At 40.8% G+C, this 20,870-nt stretch overlaps 1 protein-coding gene across 3 annotated transcripts in view; it reads right to left on the bottom strand.

Annotated features, from left to right (window-relative positions):
- Positions 1–20,870, bottom strand: part of LOC138751884 (protein canopy homolog 1-like) — a 104,344-nt gene that overhangs the window by 35,174 nt on the left and 48,300 nt on the right. For 2 of the 3 annotated variants that reach the window (XM_069914780.1, XM_069914779.1), the window contains exon 2: positions 5,854–5,969. In XM_069914780.1, coding sequence (XP_069770881.1) covers positions 5,854–5,969 — 116 coding nt within the window. The remainder of the gene's footprint in view (positions 1–5,853; positions 5,970–20,870) is intronic. The other variant, XM_069914781.1, reaches the window with a different exon arrangement.

Below are 20,870 nucleotides of genomic sequence, written 5' to 3'. Positions count from 1 at the left end.
TGGCTTAAATAGGGATCAAAGAATTATAGAGGTCTCCTACCACCCATCACACAGAATGGAGTAAATTATTCCAACATATTTATTTTAATATTATATTTTTTATGCAAACTCAATTATTATATGTTGACAGCATGGTCCGGAGAAATGGTGTTTTGTCTAGTTGAACATAATTAGATGATAATAAACTTGAAATTTACAGGGAACAGAGGAATAAGTATAAGATGAAAAAATCTCCAAATGCTAGAATAAATAAAATGAAAGTACATAATTGCTGGAAGAACACAGCAGGCCAGGTAGCATCTAGTAGAAGCAGAAAGTCAATGTTTTGGATCGGGACCCTTTGTCAAGAAAGGACGGAATGTTCAGAGATTTGAAAAAGGGGGTGGGGGAGGGGGAGACTAGTGATTGGCTAGAGGGAGAAATGGGAGGGATCCATGATAGGCTGAAGGAAAAAGAGTATAATGTGAAGGAATACATGGAGTGCCTGGTAGGAACGGAAGGGAGGGGAGATTAGGAGGTATATGAATAATAGGTAAGGAGAAATTGTGAGAAGAAAAGGAGAGGGAGGATGGGGGAGAGGGGGAAGAGAAAGGGGTGGGGGGGTTAACTGAAGTTGGAGAAATAAATATTCATTTCATTAGGTTGGAGGCTACCAAGACAGAATATAAGGTGTTATTCCTCCAGCCTGAGTGTAGCCTCATCTCGACAGAAGCGGCAGCCATGGATGGACATATCAGATTGGGAATGGGATGTAGAACTGAAATGCGTGGTCACTGGGAGATCCCACTTCCTCAGGTGGACAGAGCATAGGTGCTCAACGAAATGATCTCCCAGTCTGTGTCAGGACTCGCCAATATACTGAAGGCCACTCCGGGAGCAGGAAACCAACCCAGCAGACTCACAGGTGAAGTGTCGTCTCACCTGGAAGGACTGTCTGTGGCCCTGAATGGTGGTGAGGGAGGAAATGTAACACTTGCTCCGCTTACAAGGTTAAGAACAGGGAGGGAGATTGGTGGGAAGCAATGGGGGGGGGGGGGGTGAATGGTCAAAGGACTGGTGTAGGGAGTAGTCTCTGCATAAAGCAGAAAGTGGTAGGAAGGTGCTTGGTGGTGGGATCTCGCTGGAGATGGTGGAAGTTGTGGAGAATTATATGTTAGACATGGGAGGTTGGTGGGGTGGTAGGTGAGGACAAGGGGAACTCTCTCCCTAGTGGGGTGGCGGGAGGATGGGATGAGTGCAGATGTGTGTGAAAAATGGGAGATGCGTGTGAGGGCCCAGTTGATGGTGAAGGAATATGTATGATGTACAAGCAGCAGAGTTTTAGTTGAACTTGGGTATCATATTCAGCACAGACATGAGGGCTGAAGGACCTGTTCCAGTGTTGAAATGTTCTACAGCTCAGCAGATGTTTAAATTAAAAATGTACCATCGGGTGCAAACAGCAAAATCTATAGGGAAAGAAAGATTTCATCAAATGGAAAAATTGTAAATAAAATTTAAATTAAAAAAATGAATTAAAAAGTCATTAGAAGCTTGATGACCAAAGCTCCTGAGTTATCAGTTAATTTTCGGGAAGAAACAGCAGTAATTAAGACTCAATGTGTAAATGAAAGAAGTACTTGAACTGAATCAAACCCTCCACGATTGCTTTGTCCACATTTGCAAATTAACTCATGGAACTTTTTAGCATTGAATTTAATCAAGCGTGGAGTCAGCTGAGGTGACACTGTCTTCACAAGATATCAGAAAATATAGGAGCAGAAGGGGTCCCATTGGCCCATCACATCTGCTTTGCTCACAGTTGTGGTGGCGTTTCCAGTTTTTCATGTGCAATTGTCATTGTCTGAAGCTGTTGGCTATATGTACATTATATTGAGCACTTTAAGCCCTTATTTTTACCGTACATTTACATGTCCTATTTGAAGTAAACTACATTAGCTCAACGAGGGGAAAAATGAAATATGCTTAATTAAGAAGATCTATATCAACCTCTATGCAGTGCAAAATAAAAATTGATTAAGCTCTATAGGAGCCCTCACTTTTTCAGAACAGTAGGGGTTTGAGAAGTCACCATGCATAGCACTCAAATACTTTTATCTGCTGAGTATCAATTCCAATCTTAAATTTACATTAACTGTGATGGGGTTTCAAAGCACTTTCTGTTGCTAACAATGAACATTGTTCAACACAAATGACTGATACATATACATCGAAACATAGCCTATCTTGTTGATCAAACTTCAAATCAGAGCTGAAACCCTTTCTTGGCTGGATATGGTAATAAAATTTAAAATGTAATACTACACAAAATTTCATTTAGTCTGCCATAAGGCAGACAAAGAGTCGCCATTAGAATTGCCCTTATTGTAAGAGAAAGAGAAGGAATAGAGAGTCCCTTCAGAGCCACGGATTCACCTCCAGCACTCCTGCAGTCACACGGATTCTATCCATTGACAACCCGAGCTCCAGATTCAAGCTTCCGATATGGTCAGAAAGCCTACAGAGCCTGAGGTTCTTCAGGAGCTCTTCTTGCTCTCAGCACCCTCTAAAATCTCAGTTATGATACCTGGTTCCCCATGACCAGTCTCCAGCAGCCCACAGCCAGTGTGGGTCCTTCGAATGCAAGTCACCAGCAGCCCACTGCCTGTGTGGGTCCTTCGAATGCAAGTCGCCAAGAGGCCACAGTCTGTGTGGGTCCTTCGACCAGAAGTCACCAACTGCCTGCAGCCAATCTAGGTCCTTCAGCCACTGAGTCTCTCGCTGGTCAGCTGCCAATGATTACTGTCCTGTAGAGTAATCTCCTATGCTACCTCTTCTCAATGGTGGGGGAGTGGGGTGTTCTCCCCATCTCTGTTCCCCAGGAATCTGCAACACCTCAAGGCCACTGCCAGCACAGGCCCCACCAGCTTGGGCAGAGAAACTACAGTTGCAGGAATTTAATAAAAACACAGTCGGTCCCTTTAACAAGTCATTTAAAGCACACATGGAGCTGCTAAATTAGGGCCAGGTAGTTGGATCCTGCACAGCATCATCATGTCTCCGCTCCCTATTCTCCCTAGGTCTGCACCAGCAGCAGTGCTGCCATTACAGCAAATATGCCATTATCCTTGGCTGAAATATCAAGTTAAAAAAATACAAATGGTCTTCTAAAAATGCCACTTATCCTCACCTACAGTAATGTGCTGCTCTGATAAAATATCCTCTACATCAGCCATTCTGACCCTTTATTTGACTATGACCCCCTTAGGACTCTGCTAAATGTTTATGGGCCCCCTTCCCTGTGAAGCAGCCAAACTTACTTGGTTTCTTCTTTACTTCTCTTCAACCGATTACTGAAAAAACATACCAAATATTTTATGATTTCAGTTCAAATTCAAGTATATTTTCATCTAATTGTACAAGACATATATAAAAATAAATAAATATTGTTCAAAAGCATTTGGAGGGTTTGTATGAACAGCTCATTCCAATCATTCAGCAGACTCACTGACCATGGGACAAAGCTGTTTCTCTCTGCCACCCTTATGGTCCTGTGGATTGACATCCAATCCAATGTTCTACAGCAAATCTACAAAACTTTATTGTGGCTGGTCAGGATGCTCTTGATGGAGCTTCTGCAGAAAGTTGAAAGGATGGTAGCCGGTAACTTTGCCCACCGTAGCCTTCTCAGTTCCACAGTTGGCCTTCCTGACAAGTAGAGGAGATGTTCTGTGACCAGAAAAGGTCATTAATTAAGTGGACCCTGAGGAATTTGATGCACTCCACTACCAAGTTATTAATGTGTAGAGGAGGGGGTTGTCCTTGGTCCTCCTGAAGTCCACAGTCATTTCCTTTGTCTTGTCCACGGTGAGACACAGGTTGTAATTATCGCACCATATCACAAAATGTTCCACAGTGAGACTGCAGTGATACTTATTGTTGTTGCTGATGAAGCCCACTACTGTTGTATCATCTGCAAATTTGTTTACTCTGTTGGAGATGAATCTGGCATTGCAGTGGTGGGTCAGAAGTGTGAAAAGGAGCAGTTGAGCACACAGTCTTGAGGAATGCTAGTGATCAGTATGATGGTGTTGATGTTCTGCTGCTGGCCTGGATAGATTGTGGTCTTTCCATTAGGAAGTCTAGGATCCAGTTACAGAGATGGTGTTGAGTCCCAGTGAGGATAGCTTCTGTACCAGCCTCTGCCGAGCTGAAGTCAATGAACAGCAGTCTGATGGATCAAGACGGGGCAAGGCTATAGCATCATCTGTGGAATGGTTCCACCTGTAGGCAAATTGAAATTGGTCTGGTGTCGCTGAGAGGTGCACTTTGATGCATTCTATATCCAAAGCATTTCATAATGATGGAGGCCAGTACCATAAGGTGGTAGTCATCGAGGCCAAAATTAAGCCAAATAAGGAATGAGCAAATACTACTCTATTTTAAAAAAAAATTGTCCTTTACCTGCTCCCATATTTGCTTTGCTCTCAACCTTCCCCACACTGTGCACCCACCCCTACCAATCTGCCCAGGTCTCTTCCCTTACCATCTCTCCAACTTTCTCACATTCATTTGTCCAGTAGCCCATTACCTTTTAGATCATTTCCTCTCCTTTTCATGCATGATACCTCTCCTTTCCACCTTAGTTTTGAAAAAGGGCCAAACCTAAATTGCTGACTGTCCATTTCTCTCCCTGAACCAAGTTCCTCCAGCTTTTCTTTGCTCAAGATTCTAGCTTCTGCAGTTCTATCCTTTTCTTCTGCAGATATGCAGATTTTAGTTATTTTGGAGAGCCATCCAATTCATCCTAATCTGATGTAATTTTATTTCCTTTTGAGTACCTAGATAATTATACTCAACCCCCTTCTCAGTGAAAACAGATGCAAAGTACACAGCTATGACCCTTGTCTCCAAACAAAGTCTTTGGTGGCCAGCCTCATTTTACTTTAATTACTCTTTGCATTACTACAAAAAGTTAGGTTGCTCACATAAAAAAACAATTTATCTTGATAGTTTTCTTCTATAATTTTCATGCTAAAATTAGATTTCTACTACTTTGCAGGCTTCCTTGTCTATTTTTAGATCACAGAGTAAACTCTTCCTTTGTATGCCTTTGTTCCCCCTACTTTGGATCCAAATTAGTCTTTGAAGCTTTCCCAAAATAGCAGCACATTCTTACTATGTACTACATAGTACTTCTTACTATGGTCAAGATATTATCAACAGCCATAAATGTTACCTGAAATTAAATGTTATTTTCTTCTCTTCTTCCACCATGCATCAATTTTAATATATTCCAGGTTTGATCAAAATGGGGAGGAATTCAAATGCATATTATTCTTTGAACATTTTCCAAAATTCCTCTTTTACTGATATAGTTTATCCAAAATAGCAACTTGCAAATGAAAACATCACTCAAAATTACCCCTCTTCATTTAATGTATCATCTTTAACTGTTAATGCAGATTCTAAAAAATATATAGCTAAGAGTGGAGATTAAAGGGAGGAGTCTAAGTAAACAAGAATGTGAACTTCACTGATAGTAAAATAGAAGTACACTGCAATAAATGGTACAAATTCTTTACAGAAAATATCATCTTAATATTTCAATTGCAAGTCTATTAAATTCAAAGTTACCTTCAAAAGCTGAAAGTGTCAAAACTGGAAGAGTAAATTTGGGATTTTAAAAAATATTTCATTAGAGATATTTTCTTTACTTCACATATTCAAGTAAAACATGACAACAAATTTCCATTTCTCATGGTAAACTCAATTTGTATTCCATTACCTCATATGATTAAGATGATCAATTTTGTGGACCGCTGCTGTTTGGATAACTGGCTGTAAATAATGCATATTAAACAACATCCATACCTCATTTGGTTTTTGAGAGCCATCAGGACTAATTCGGAAAGATCCCACTTGAATTGTCTTTTTTGGATCCATTTTCTTAACTGCCCAGTCTATTTCATCTACTAATGCCCTGCAAACTTAAATGAAAAGCAATGTAAGTTAAAACATGTATGAAGAAAGTTTGTATTAAAAGCCAAAATGTGTTTTATGTTCTGGCAGAACAGATCTGTTTTTGGAATTCCAAATTATGAACAAATTTTTGAAAGAAAAAAGTTAGAAGCTGTAACTGTGACTATCAATCATGTTGCCACTAAATAAATCACACATCTGTGGTGACTGTGAAATAAAACTCCAATGGATTTACAAGAGTGATGATAAACCACAGAAGTTTATTCCTCAAAATTTTCTTATCATTTCTAAATTTATTGTTCTGAAGAAAAAATATTTAAAGTTAAGAATTTTATCTGCATTTAAAAGAACTCTTATCCAATCCCATGGTTTACTCTGCTTCTCCCTCAATAAGGTGTTGCCTAAACTGCCAAGTATTTCCAAGTTTTGGTTTTACAATTTGATCCAACCTCACAATCTTCAGATACAAAAATGAAGAAAATAACTAATTATAAAAATTTGTAAATCCATGACTTTTCACTTCTACATTAGGAATAATGTTAAACAGTACAATATATTGTGATAGTTTGTTATCTTTGCTTCCATTCCATATTGACTCCAAGCTGCCTTAAGAGTATTTACCCAATAGATACCCAATCCAATCTATAACATTTTTCATCCATCTATAACATTTAAAAAAATGTAGACACTAGATATACTGCTTTATAAATCCCAGAATAAAAATGTTAGTTACTTTTCATGCAATTCAGAAGTCTGTTGCTGCTGTTGGGCAAGATGAGCTGGCATGCTAAATTTCACTTGCATGGATTTTTATATTTTTGTAGTTTACTTATGAAAGGAAGTTGTACTTTTCTAATAAGTACAATTACAGAATGTAGCAAAATTATAGCTTCCACTTTTAGTCAACTGAAACTCTGCTAGACAATTTTGATAGAAACATTTTACTTACTATCCACTAATAAGGTGTATTGATAATGTGGGAAATTGGATCAGCAGCTTTGCTGATGACACTAAGATTCGAGGTGTTCTGGACAGCGAGGAAAGCTTTCAAAGCTTGCAGAGGGATCTGGACCAACTGGAAAAATGGCAGATGGAATTTAATGCAGACAAGTGTGAGGTGTGGCATTTTGGAAGGACAAACCAAGGTAGAATATACACAGTAAATGGTGGGGCACTGAGGAGTGCAGAGGAACAAAGGGATTTGCGAATACAGATACATAATTCCCTGAAAGTGATGTCAGAGGTAGACAGGGAAGTGAAGAAAGCTTTTGGTATCTTGGCCTTCATATCTCAACTTCTGTACTCAATGAAGGCCAAGAGTAAGGAGTACAAGGCATTGGTGAGGCCAAACTTGGAGTATTGTGTCCAGTTCTGGTTGCCAAACTACAGGAAGGATATCGGTAAGATTGAAAGAGTGCAGAGAAGATTTACTGGGATGTTGCCAGGTCTTCAGGAGTTGAGTTACAGGGATGGATTAAACAAATTAGGGCTTTATTTGGTGGTGCGTAGAAGAATGAGGGGAGATTTGATAGAGGTTTACAAAATGTTGAGAGGTATAGACAGAGTAAATGCGAGTAGGCTCTTTCCACTTAAGATTAAGAGAGAAAAATACAAGAGGACATGGCTTTAGGGTGAAAGGGGGAACATCTTCAGTCAGAGAGTGGTGGGAGTGTGGAATGAGCTGTCGTCTGATGTGGTGGGTGCGGACTCAATCTTAAGATTTAAGAATGAGTTGGAGGGATAAATGGATGGGCAAGGTCTGGAGGATTATGGAATAGGTGAAAGTCAGTGGTATCTGTGGAATGTTGTTTCAGCACAGACTAGAAGGGCCTGTTTTCTATGCTGTAGTGTTCTATGGTTGTATTGTACAGCTATACAAATGGACAAAGGCACTGCATAGAATAGATTCAGTCAATGAAGAGAAAATTACAAATCAGGAATTAAAATATTGTTAAGGCTTATTTCATTTAGTTACTTCAAATAGAAAGAAATTATTCAATATGTCAACTCATGACAAAATGTGCAAAGTATTTATTGAAAAGCCAAAAAGCTTTCCTGTAAATGGGACTACACTATTCCTCCTGCCCTTGAACAATTAACTTAAAACAAATCAAAACCAAGTAAACATTACTAATTTTTTAGGTCTTTGGAAAAATAGTTTATTGAAGGCAAGAATTCTCTTCCCTTATTTGCACTGGTATCAATAATTCTTTGAGATTAAAAGTGCAGCGCCATCTAAAGGGAATCGTGAATTTGTCTGAGAAACACAAAGATAAGATGCTGGAATCTTTTTTAAAAAAATGTTTATTTTTCACACTATGAACCATACTAACCAAAATACACACAAACATTTCCCTCTTGAATATACACAGTGTCATTTTCTCCCTTTTCCCCCTCCCTTCCCTCCCTCCTTCACCCCCCCCCCCCCCACCCACTCAACGTTCAACCTATATGATACATTAAACCCATTAAACAATGTCATCACACAATGAAAATAAACAAGAAATTTGTGTCTTCTACTTTTACATACTGGGTCAGTTCATTTCGTCTTCTTCTCCTTCTGTCATTTTAGGGGGTGGAGGTCCGCGGTAGGACTTCTCTGTTGTGTTCCATGTACGGTTCCCAAATTTGTTCGAATACTGTGATGTTATTTCTTAAATTACTAATTCTTAAAAAATGCTATTTTTTCCAATGGAATACATTTATTCATTTCTATGTACCATTGCTGTATTCTCAGGCTATCTTCTAATTTCCAAGTTGACATAATACATTTTTTTGCTACAGCTAAGGCTATCATAATAAATCTTTTTTGTGCTCCATCCAAATTGAGTCCAAGTTCTTTATTTCTTATATTAGTTAGAAGAAAGACCTCTGGATTTTTTGGTATGTTGCTTTTTGTGATTTTATTTAATTCCTGGCTTAGATCTTGAGCAGACAATGAATTGCTGAAGGAACTCAGCAGGTCAAATAGCATTCATGGAAGAAATGGTCAGTCAATGTTTCAGGGCAGGACTCTTATCAGACCTTCCAGGCAACATGGAGCTTTACATGCACAGTCCAATCTAATCTACTATATTTGATATTCTTGGTGTGACCTCCTCTACATTGGTCAGAATCAGAATTTATTGTCATGAGATGTCACAAAATTTACTGTTTTACGGCATTACAGGTGTTCATCTTCAAGCTTCTGTATTTGTTTCTGATGGTAGCATTGAAAAGAGAGCATGGCCTGGGTGGTGGTTGTGTTTAAGAATAGGGTTCAAAGAGAATCAAGGCTGGACACGTGTTAAACCATATAACAATTTATAACCATATAACAGTTTACAGCGCGGAAACAGGCCATATCGGCTCTTCAAGTCCACGCCGGTTCACTCGAACAACTCCACTAGTTCTGCCCTCCTACTCTTCGCCCATAACCCTCCAACCCCTTCATATCCATGTTACCATCCAACCTTCTCTTAAATGACAGAAAAGACCCTGCCACAACTATCTCCTCTGGAAGATCATTCCATTCTGCCACCACTCTCTGAGTGAAGAAGCATCCTCTAACATTTCTCCTAAAGTTTTGCCCCCTAACACTTAACTTGTGCTCTCTTGTTACAATTTCCGCTACCCTCAGGGGAAATAGTCTACTCACGACTAGTCTATCTATTCCCTTCATAATTTTAAATACCTCTATCAAATCCCCTCTCAACTGTCTACATTCCATTGAATAAAGTCCCAGTCTCCTTAATCTTTCTCTGTATTCTAGATGTTGTAAGCCAGGCAACATCCTTGTCAATCTTCTCTGCACCCTCTCCACCTTATCTAAATCCTTCCTATAATTTGGAGACCAGAACTAAACACAATACTCCAAACACAACCTGGCCTCACCAATGACTTAAACAATCACAGCATCACTTCCCAGCTCCTATATTCTATACTATGATTTATGAAGGCCAGCATACCATATGCCTTCTTAACCACCCTATCTACATGGGAATCCACCTTCAAGGAACTCTGTACCAGAACTCTGTACCATAACTCCAAGACCCTTCTGTTCCTCTGCATACCTCAATGCCCTCCCCTTAACTGCATATGTCCTATTTTGGTTATTTTTTTTCCGAAATGTACCTCACACTTGTCTACATTAAATTCCATCTGTCATCTTTCAGCCCACTTTTCCAAACAAACCAAATCCTTCTGTAATCCAAGAAAACCTTCCTTATTATCCACCACTTCCCCTATTTTTGTATTGTCTGCATATTTGTCTCCCCCTCCTCCAAATCATTAATACAAATGATAAACAACAGGGAATCCAGCACCGATCCCTGAGGCTCGTCACAGGCTTCCATCCTGACAGACCGCTGTCACCATGACTCTCTGCTGTCTATTTTCCAGCCACCTCTGAACACATCTCACTATCTCTCTATTAATCCCTAGTGACTGAACCTTCCTTACTAACCTTACATGCAGAACCTTATCAAAAGCGTTACTAAAATCCAAATAGATCACGTCAACCGTCCTACATTCATCCACTTTCTTATCATCTCTTCAAAAAAATGGTGGGCTTTATTTATGCACAGGGGAATTCACACATACTCACACAGACTAGCCTAGAATAACACACATTGGGTGCGAATAAATCACTGGGAACACGAGACTTGAACACAGTACCATTAACTCTCTCTATCTCTAGCAGGCAAGCATGCTAACAAACAGTAAATTAATTATAACTAACAAGTATATCAAATGAACCTGGTCTCCAGCATTGCCCACAGATCAGGATCCAGGACAGACCCATTGCATTCGGCCCTCTGGAGCTGCCCATAGCCTGCAGCCTGGAGTTCAGTGATGGTCTTCACACAGTGTAACAAACAGAGAGTGAGAGAGACAGAGAGAGCGGGGACTGCACGTGCTCATCCTTTTCAATGTGAGACCCGTCCACATGACCTGTGAGGACCAATCGTGCATCAACCTCACCTGTGGGCAGATCTAATCCTTAATAGGCAGGTGAGGTGAATTCTGACTAGGCGCCAACTAGAGAGGTCTCCACCAGACGTAGAGGCCACATGACTCTCTTCAATCCACACTACAGTGTGAAGGTCCTCGAGAATGGAGGCTGCTTTCTTGAGATACTGCCTCTTGTAATTGTCCTTAATGGAGTGAAGACGGTTGCCCATGATGATGCTGGCCGAGTTCACAACTCGGATGTCTCCCCGCTATGCCTGCCTGTTTGTGAGCTTTCTGGAGCAATCCATGCTGCAAGCCTATATAGGCAAGGTCACTCAACTCTTCCTCTGTTATATTGACAACTATATCAGGGCTTTCTTATCCACCCCTGATAAGCTCATCAACTTCATTCACTTTGCTGCCAACTTCCACCCTGATCTCAAATTCACCTGGTTCATCTTCGGTAAGACTCTCCTCTTCCCCCTTTCTTGATAAGTCTCCATCTCGGGAGATAAGCTTTCCCCTGACATATTTTACAAACCCACCAACTCCCTCAACTACATTTCTTCACACCTAGTCACCTATGAGATTCCTTTTTCCAAATTTCTCTGTCTTCATTGTATCTGTTTTCAAGAGGAGGTTAAGACCAGAGCATGATACATCCTCCTTCTTCCACAACTTCTTCTGTTTTTGCTAATGTACTCTCTGTCCTCCCTCCCTTCCTTCATTTTCCCCTTGTCTTACTTCCTCCAACTCTTCACCCCCTTCCCTCTCCATTCACAGAGCCATCCTTCCTCCCCCTGCATGCTGGTGTGCCCTCCCTTATCCACCTATAACCACCTGCCTTTTGGACTGTGCCCCTCCCCCCTTCACCATTATGTTCAGGCAGACTTTCACGCTTTACCCCCTTTTAGTTTTAACTCGGTAGTCTTTTCCTGGCTTATGCATTGGCATTCCATACCAGACCCTGAGCAACCAGTCAGAATGCTCTCTATGGTACACCTATAAAAATTTGTAACAGTCTTCGGTGACATTCCAAATCTCCTCAAACTCCTCAAGAAGTATAGACACTGGTGAGTGTTATTATGTTGACATGGGAGGCCTCAGGATAGATTTTCAGAGATGTTGACAGCCAGGAATTTGAAGTTCTTAACCCTTTCTACTGCTAACCCCTTGATGAGGACTGCATCATGGTGTCATACGGTTGCTGGAGAGCATTGGACCGGAGATCAATCTGCAGGACCATAAAAATGGCAGAGATGAGATTTACTGTGATCGTTGTTTAAAGAGGGCTCGCAAAATCAAGGAGGACCCCTACTATCCCCCATGCAGCATCTTCCAGCTACTCCCATTGGGAAAAAGATACAGAAGTATCAGAGCCATGGGCTGTGAGACTGCTAAAACAATTCTCCGTGACTCTAATATCTATTTTAATATATTTATATGTATCATTGGTCTGTATGTGCGTTACATCTTTATGTGTGATTTGCACTGTTCTGCACCACGGATCGGAGAATACGGTTTTGTCGGATTATACTGGTACAATTGGATGATAAATAAACTTCAACTTTGGTTTTTTCACAGATACTCGGTTTCTTCTCACATTTCAGAGACTTGTGGTTACGATAATTGTTAACTATAAGTTGCCCCATATGTGTAGGGGAGTAGCAGAATCCAGGGGATATTAATGACGACATGTATGTGAAAATAAAATGGAATCAGTGTAGCATTAGTGCCCTCAGGTACATGATGATTGACACAAAATATTAGCTTGCATTGTTTTGCAATTTTATTCTAGTCTACTCTATTTACCAATTAATCTTTGCATCATGGAAAAGACATGCCAGAAATAGCTTCCTTCTCTGCTAATTATTGCAAATATGAAATTAAACAGATTTCATGGGAGGTCTCCGAATTCCAGTAGATTCTGTCTCTTCAATCTTGCTACTAAAGACCTCCCTAATCTCATTAAAACCCACTTCATCACTTGCTCCTTAAATTCTGACCAGAATCTCTGCTATTTTATTGTACGTGTCCAGTCTTGCCTGTGCTATAATATCTTTTCTTTGGCTTGGCTTCGCGGACGAAGATTTATGGAGGGGGTAAATGTCCACATCAGCTGCAGGCTCGATTGTGGCTGACAAGTCCGATGCGGGACAGGCAGACACGGTTGCAGCGTAAAATTGGTTGGTTGGGGTTGGGTGTTGGGTTTTCCCTCCTTTATCTTTTGTCAGTGAGGTGGGCTCTGCGGTCTTCTTCAAAGGAGGATGCTGCCCGCCGAACTGTGAGGCGCCAAGATGCACGGTTTGAGGCGATATCAGCCCACTGGCGGTGGTCAATGTGGCAGGCACCAAGAGATTTCTTTAGGCAGTCCTTGTACCTTTTTTTTGGTGCACCTCTGTCACGGTGGCCAGTGGAGAGCTCGCCATATAACACGATCTTGGGAAGGAGATGGTCCTCCATTCTGGAGATGTGACCCACCCAGCGCAATTGGGTCTTCAGCAGCGTGGATTCGATGCTTGCGGACTCTGCCAGCTCGAGTACTTCGATGTTGGTGATGAAGACATTCCAATGAATATTGAGGATGGAGCGAAGACAGCGCTGTTGGAGGCGTTCTAGGGGCCGTAGGTGATGCCGCTAGAGGACCCATGATTTGGAGCCGAACAGGAGCGTGGGTATGACAACGGCTCTGTACACGCTGATCTTTGTGTGTTTCTTCAGGTGGTTGTTTTTCCAGACTCTTTTGTGTAGTCTTCCAAAGGCGCTATTTGCCTTGGCGAGTCTGTTGTCTATCTCTTTGTCGATCCTTGCATCCGATGAAATGGTGCAGCTGAAAATTGGTTGGTTGGGGTTGGGTGTTGGGTTTTTCCTCCTTTGCCTTTTGTCAGTGAGGTGGGCTTCTTACAATAAGAGCAAATAAGGGTGCAGCAATGTAAAATTGGAGGTAGTGATCTATTATCTGGAAGTGTTTGAAAGCAAGATATTGTAAAAGTGAATAAGACTAAAAGATTTATTGAGCTGACATGACCATAGATAAACTTAGAAAATAGATTTTTTGTTTAAATTACATTTCCTATGTGTGTGTGAGAGAGAAGCATCTTATTAATGAAAATTCACCATATTGTCAACTTTAAGAAATGCTACAGAATTTCTAGCCTCACCAATTGTTAGATCCATTCTTTTCCATGAGACTGTGCCAGTTATTTTTTTTAAGCCACTATAATCCTGTCCACACTTTAATTTTGATAACAAAATTATAAAAAGCAAAACACTGATGGCTTTTAAGCTCTTTCCTTAATATTTTCTCAATTCTTTCCCTATATTTTCCTGATTATATATTCAATTGGCAGATCACTTGAATACATTCTTCAGTTTGGTCTTCACCAAAAACATAACACTCCAAGAATGCCAGTGGTCAGAGGGACTTTGCATAGAGGATGAATTGATGCAATTTATTCTGTTATGAAGTTGTGTTCGGTAAATAGCATTGAAAGTCAATAAACCTCCTGGGCTTGCCCAAGAGATGGTGAATGCATTAGTAAGTATTTTGTAACAATCTCTACACTCTGGCTCAGTTGCTTCAGATTGAAAGGTGGCTTAATGTGACACAAGATTTTAAAGACAGAGAGAAAAATAAAGGAATTATTATAGACAAGTTGGGCTGATTTTAATAGTGGGGAAAATGCTGGAGTCAATTATTAAGGATGCCAATCCTCTCCAAATGCACAGCACTGACAGGATTATGGCAGCAAGACAATGGCAGCATGGATTTAAGAGAGAGAAATTGTGCTTGGCAAATCTTAAAGATTTTGAGGACGTGACCTGCAGAATGGTTATCCAAGAGATGTGGTGTATTCAGACTTCCAAAAGGCCTTTAATAAGGCCTAGCACAAAAGAGTGCTGTGGAACATTAGATTACATGGTATAGAGGTAATGTATTGATGTTTTGATATGTACAAAAAACTGACAGGCAGGAGAGTAATAACTAATAGTCCCTTTTCCGAAATGCCGAGAGTTACCAGTGGACACAACATATAAAATTCTGACAGGTCTACAAGGTGCTAGGAATTCAGCTATTTACAATATATATTGACAATCTAGATCAACCATTCTCAACATTTCTTTTTTGGCTCTGGCCCCCTTCCATGTGAAGCAGTCAAGTTTAGTTGGTTTCTTCCATACTACTCTCCTGCCGACTACATAAAAAATATTGGAGAATTTTAATCCATAGCCCCCCTTAAATGCGCTCTGGCCCCTGGGGGCCAGAAGGCCCCTGTTGAGAATGGCTGATTTAGATGAAGGAATTGTATGTAATATCTTCACATTTGCAAAAGTCACCAAGCTGGGTGGCAGTGCAAGCTGTGAGGAAGATTCCTGGAGGCTGCAAGGAGACAGATTAGGAGAGTGGGAAAATTCATAGCAGGTACAGTATAATGTATGTTATCCACTTTGTTGGCAATAACAGGCAGGTAGATTGTCTGAATAGCAACTCTTTAGGAAATGGGGAGGCGCAATGAGATCTGGGTATACAGTGCATGAGTCATTAAAGGTACAGCGGGTGGTGAAAAGCAAATAACATCAGACTTTACTAGGAGAGGTTTTGAATAATGAAGCAGAGAGCTCTTACTGCAGTTGTATAGGTCCTTGGTGAGGCCACAGTTTGAGTATTGAGTAAAGTTTTTGGTCTCCAAATCCAAGAAAGGACAGTCTTCCTACTGAATGATGCAGCAAAACGGTTCACCAGACTGATTCCTGGGATAGCAGGATTGTCGCATGAAGTCTGGATAGATTACAGTTATACTAATTAGAATTTAGAAGAACAAAAGTGGATATCATTAAGACATAAACTTCTGACAGGACTAGGCAGGTTAGATGCAGAATGTTCTCTTGGGTGCCAGAGAAGTGAGATGAGGAGAAATTTCTTCATTCAGAGTTGTGAACTTGTGGAACTCCCGAACACAGTAAGTTCAGGCGAGTTTTTTTTAGACATTCAAAAGGATGTGTCCTATTGGCTAAAGGGTTCAAGGTGAATGGAGAGGAATAGGATACTGAAGTAATGATAATTTTGAGTGGTGGTGCAGGTTTAAAGTGTTGAATAGTCTACTCCTGAACCTATTTTCTGAAACCTTTGTTCTTTGGTTACCAACTCTCCTGCTTGTGGAAACAATTTCTCCAACTCAAAACCTCACATATCGTTATGACACATAGAAGCAATTCAGCCAATCCCGGTTAATGTCTATTCCTATTCCCCCACACATTTCTCTATTATTCCCCCACACACTCCTCTCACCAACCTAAACAAGAGACAATTTATATTAACCAATTAACCCATCTGTCTTTGAGATGTGGGAGGAAACGGGAGCTTGAGGGAAATTCGTAGTTACTGGGAGATCAGGTAAACTCCATTCAGACCACACACTAGGTCAGGATCAAATCTGGGTCACTGAAGCTGCATTGCCGCAGCACCAGCTACATTTCACTGTTCTTAAATCCTTCCTTAAATTTCAATGCTCTAAGCAGAATAATTTTGGCTTCTCCAGGGAGAACACTGTCACAGATTTATAAATCCAGAAAAAATTGTGAATATTTTCACTAGACTGGGCTATTACAATTCTATCCTCTACTTTCTTTCTATTTGAGCTTTTTAAAAATGCAAAGGTCTATGGGATGAAAAAAAAATCCACAAACCTATCAGAGACTCCTGCTGATGCAGCCGATTTCTTTGGGTCTTCAGAGCACGTACAAGTCAAACAATTTAGAGACAGACAGGATAATGAAAAGAAAAATGGCTGGATTATACTCTCCAGAGAAATGTGGAAGGCAGTTTCTAGCTTTTAAGAGATTGCAGAATGTCACAAAACTCAAGGGAAACCAATTTACATTTGTTTCATTGGTTTTGCGAAGCTTCTAACCTAGTTCTTCATGCCACATCATGAAGAAGAAGCCACAGGAATATATGGTCAAATCTTTGTTTTCAGAGACGTGCACTTCAGCTCACATTAGAAATACCATTAAAATTATGCACACAAGTTTGCGGCACATTTTACTTTTCTGAAGTAATATTACCAAGAAACTGCATATTTTGACACATTTATTTTAATCAGCTGGTTATAAAGCACAATAGGTTCTTACTTCCTATCACAAAAAAAATCAAATAAATCAATTTAGTTTATTCTTTGCCATAAGAACCATAAAAGACAGAAAAGTCAATGATTCCCACATTAGTTTCTAGATGAGACAACCATGGCAACGATTCATCTTCTTACTGTCGCTTGTACAGTATTCCTCGGAATCTATCATAGCTATTACCGCTATCAGACTTTTAATGTAGTAAAACCAAGTGACTTCACAGGGAAAAATAAAACAGCCCAAAGCCATTTCAGCCCAGATTGGAAAACCACATTTACTAGAATCTGGAGACAACAGATGATGAAACAAAGTATGCTAATTGTTATGTCACAGACTGCCAACAGTAGAAATTCACCAAGACAGTGTAATTTCTAAAACTATATATTTATTAATAACTATTAATAATATAACAACTTAACTTAAATCTAAGTGTGTGTGTGTGTGTGTGTGTGTGTGTGTGTGTGTGTGTGTGTGTGTGTGTGTGTGTGTGTGTGTGTGTGTGTGTGTGTGTGTGTGTGTGTGTGTGCACGGGCGCCCATATTAGATCCAGACCATTACAACTTGGGTACAATTCTGGAAAGTCAATTCCCAAAGTTCAGTCTTAGAAATCCTATGCTGAAACTCAGAACTTTTAAACTGAAGTTCAGAGGTAACTATGAAGTAGGTGAGAAACTAAGCCCTTTCAAACAGCCCCAGTTGGAAAGGGTCCGACCTGGCCAACCCTGTAAAAACCCAACTGGGCCCCTGATCTACCTCAGAAGTAGTCAGGGAACCCAGTTATACTTACCTAGGTCACGTCCACAGGCGATTCAGAAACAAAAATGTCCGACCCGCTTATTCCAGTGACATCAGCGCTTGCATGCTTTCGTCACCGGGGAGCCAGCATCTGAACATCCGGGAGTACTTCTAGTGAGTACATGACACGTCATTGTGGGGGCGGGATCCCCCTGCAAGTTTAAAAGTGCTTCCAGCACCTTTGCCCCAGTAATCACACCTGGGTCCCAGGAGGGCTACCCAGGTGCTGCAGTTTCAAAGCGGCTAATGAGCATCAGAATGCTTTTTAACTCACGAATGCTTATCAAGTTGCTTCCAGAGAAATGTTCTTTCATGCGAATGATTGTCACAATTCCACTCTTCCTTGTGTAGAGGAAACAAAACTTGTGACTTCCTCAATGCTTCTAAAAAAAACCCAGGCAAGGGTCAGACGAAGTGACAATCAGAATGGTCATGATCCAAATAAAGCAATTCTCCTGCTTCATTTAACCAGATATGTGTTAATCCAAAATGACCAATACAATGGTCACAGCAGATCACTGTTTCCACCAACAAGGAGTAAACAGCAGAAGTGTCCAGTTCACACAAAGTCCTTGACTTCTGTCTCTTGCAGATCTTATTAATCAATCTTGTTTCTTCAAGTGTCTCAATCACATGACTTACTTGCTCAATACTGAAATCTTTTCTGTTTCAATTTCCCAAAAACATGACTAATCATATGACTTGTAAATGCCCCATCTGGTCTTTCTTCCAGAAATAACAACATTGTTCTTTTGTTCTTCCGAACCAATTGCTTTGTTTGAGACTCCTACTTGAGAGTGTCCTCTGTCTGACTACAAACTTTGGATGGTTTTGCTGTGAAAGGTTTTGTTATGAAATGTTTTCAGCCTGTGTTAACCCTTAAAGTGTGGTTACTAAATAAAATGTGAGCTTATAACGCAATAAAACTTGTGGGAAGGGAAATAGAGATGGGAGTTTAAAGTAAGGAAGTCTTGTTGAGATTCTACAGACTCCAAGAAAAAGAAACCTCCTTAGAATTCTGTGAGCACATAAAAAAGTACATTTAAAAAAAAACTCAGAATCAAATCTGGGTCTCTGGTGCTTTGAGATAGGAGCTCATTATGAGGCCCATTTATTGCCCATCTCTAAAAATAATATACACAATGATACTCAAGTTTTGGAAGGCCTTAACATTCACATGGCTTCAACATTCAACTCTGCGATGTCACCATTGTTGTATAAGACACCAAATTTAAAGCCCACAAAAATATTTTGGCAGCATCAAGAGCTTACTTTAATAACCAGTTTTCAAGTCAGGAGTTGTGGCTGGTCGGCCATACCTTTGAACTTCCTGACTTCAACGCAGATGTGTTTGCAGAAATATTGTATCAAAGTTCCATCAGCACAATTGCAGGGTTAAACTGAGCATAATCAGCTGGTAATCACAAATCTGGGATGAAACACGCTGGACTTCCCAATCCTCATTTAAAAGGTTCTGTGCAAAACTTTAGAGATAAATGAGGCACAAGAAGTAACAAATTTTTAAAATTTATTATTATCATACTTGTGTAAAGTAAAATATACAAACAATGGGAATGGGCGCAACAATCCAACAGGGTGGAAGAGGTAAACTATCGCTAACAATGATTAGAGGATAGAGTACGTGATGAAATATGTTAAAAATAGAAATGGAAGATCAAAAATCTTCATCAGAAACCATACGAGACATCATGAGCAAGTTTAACTGAAGCCATTTTGAACTATGAACCAGTGGAAATTCCTATTTATTACGCAGAATTGCAAGTTTTCAGAAAGTTTCATAAAAATAGTCCTAGAGTTGGAAAGCAATTATTTTCAAAGACTTTCAAAATTTGAGATGAAGTACTGATTTATCAAATAAGTACAGGTAGAGGAGATATAGTAACACATTTGAAACCATGAGAGAAACCACTTGTGTTATTAGTTAAGAAGCAAGCCAGAAAAATTGGGCAGACAGTTGTTTATTGGGATGAAAATCGAGGAGCCGTGCAATACTCGAAAGAAGATACACACACGCAGTGTAGTCAGGTTAAGCTCTGAGTTTTATTAGGGCTCAGACCCGACCTTTATACTTGCACTGTTCCCACCGTGGCCCCCATTGGCTGACATTGTAACATACATAACAAAAGCAGGTTTCCTGCGCGCAGGTACCTTTCTGCATAACAATATCCTTCTTCCCTGCACGCTGTTCCTGTCTGTTGGCTGTAATGCAAGGCCAATGCCATTTTGGGGTCACTGGCCTTGAAGCTGCCCTTGCCATTCACCCGCCAGTTCACTTGTTGGGACCATTGGCGCTGCTGACCTTGGTTGCGCTCACTGCCTGGAGCACGAGCTTGATTGCCGCTGCAGAGGGCCGCCACATGAACCCGCCACAGAACCGGCAGTATTGTCCTTGTTATCTGAAGGCAAAGTCTCTGCACCCTTCGGTGGCCCGCCTCTTCGGCGTGGTGCTGGTGTCTCGACCGGGCATGCCAGGTCCAGGGGTGCCAGCTTCAACATGTCTGTGGACATCTTGCCTCCGACCTACAGTTCGAACATGGCCCCATTGTGGAGGATGACCCAGAAATGGTGGACAATGTGGACACCTGAAATGGTGGACAATGTGGACACCTGCGAATGAAAACATACTCACAGTCCTGTAGATCTTTGGATAAGTTGGTCCTTGCATGTCCATGCCTGGAAGGTGAAATCAGGACCAGGTTGCCAACTTTTTCCCATAGCCTGCTGAGGAACACTATCTGGCTGGGGTTGAATTCTCCCAGGACCACCAGTGGACCTCCGTAGATGAGTTTGGCTGAAAAGGTGTTGAGGTCTTCTTTGGGTGCCATGTAGATGCCCAACAGCTATGATAGCTCGACTACCCAGTTGGGTCCTTGGAACCTGGCCATAAGCCTGGTTTTGAAGTGCCTGTGGAAACGCTCCACCAACTCAAATTGGACTGTGGGTGGTAAGCTGTTGTGTGATGCAGCTGGGCACCCCACAGGCTGGTGAGGTCAGACCACAGACTGGAGGTGAACTGGGCCCCTCTGTAGGAT

This window comes from Narcine bancroftii, chromosome 1, assembly GCF_036971445.1.
Source record: "Narcine bancroftii isolate sNarBan1 chromosome 1, sNarBan1.hap1, whole genome shotgun sequence".
Classification (NCBI taxonomy): domain Eukaryota; kingdom Metazoa; phylum Chordata; class Chondrichthyes; order Torpediniformes; family Narcinidae; genus Narcine; species Narcine bancroftii.
This window is presented reverse-complemented; position numbering and strand designations above follow the sequence as displayed.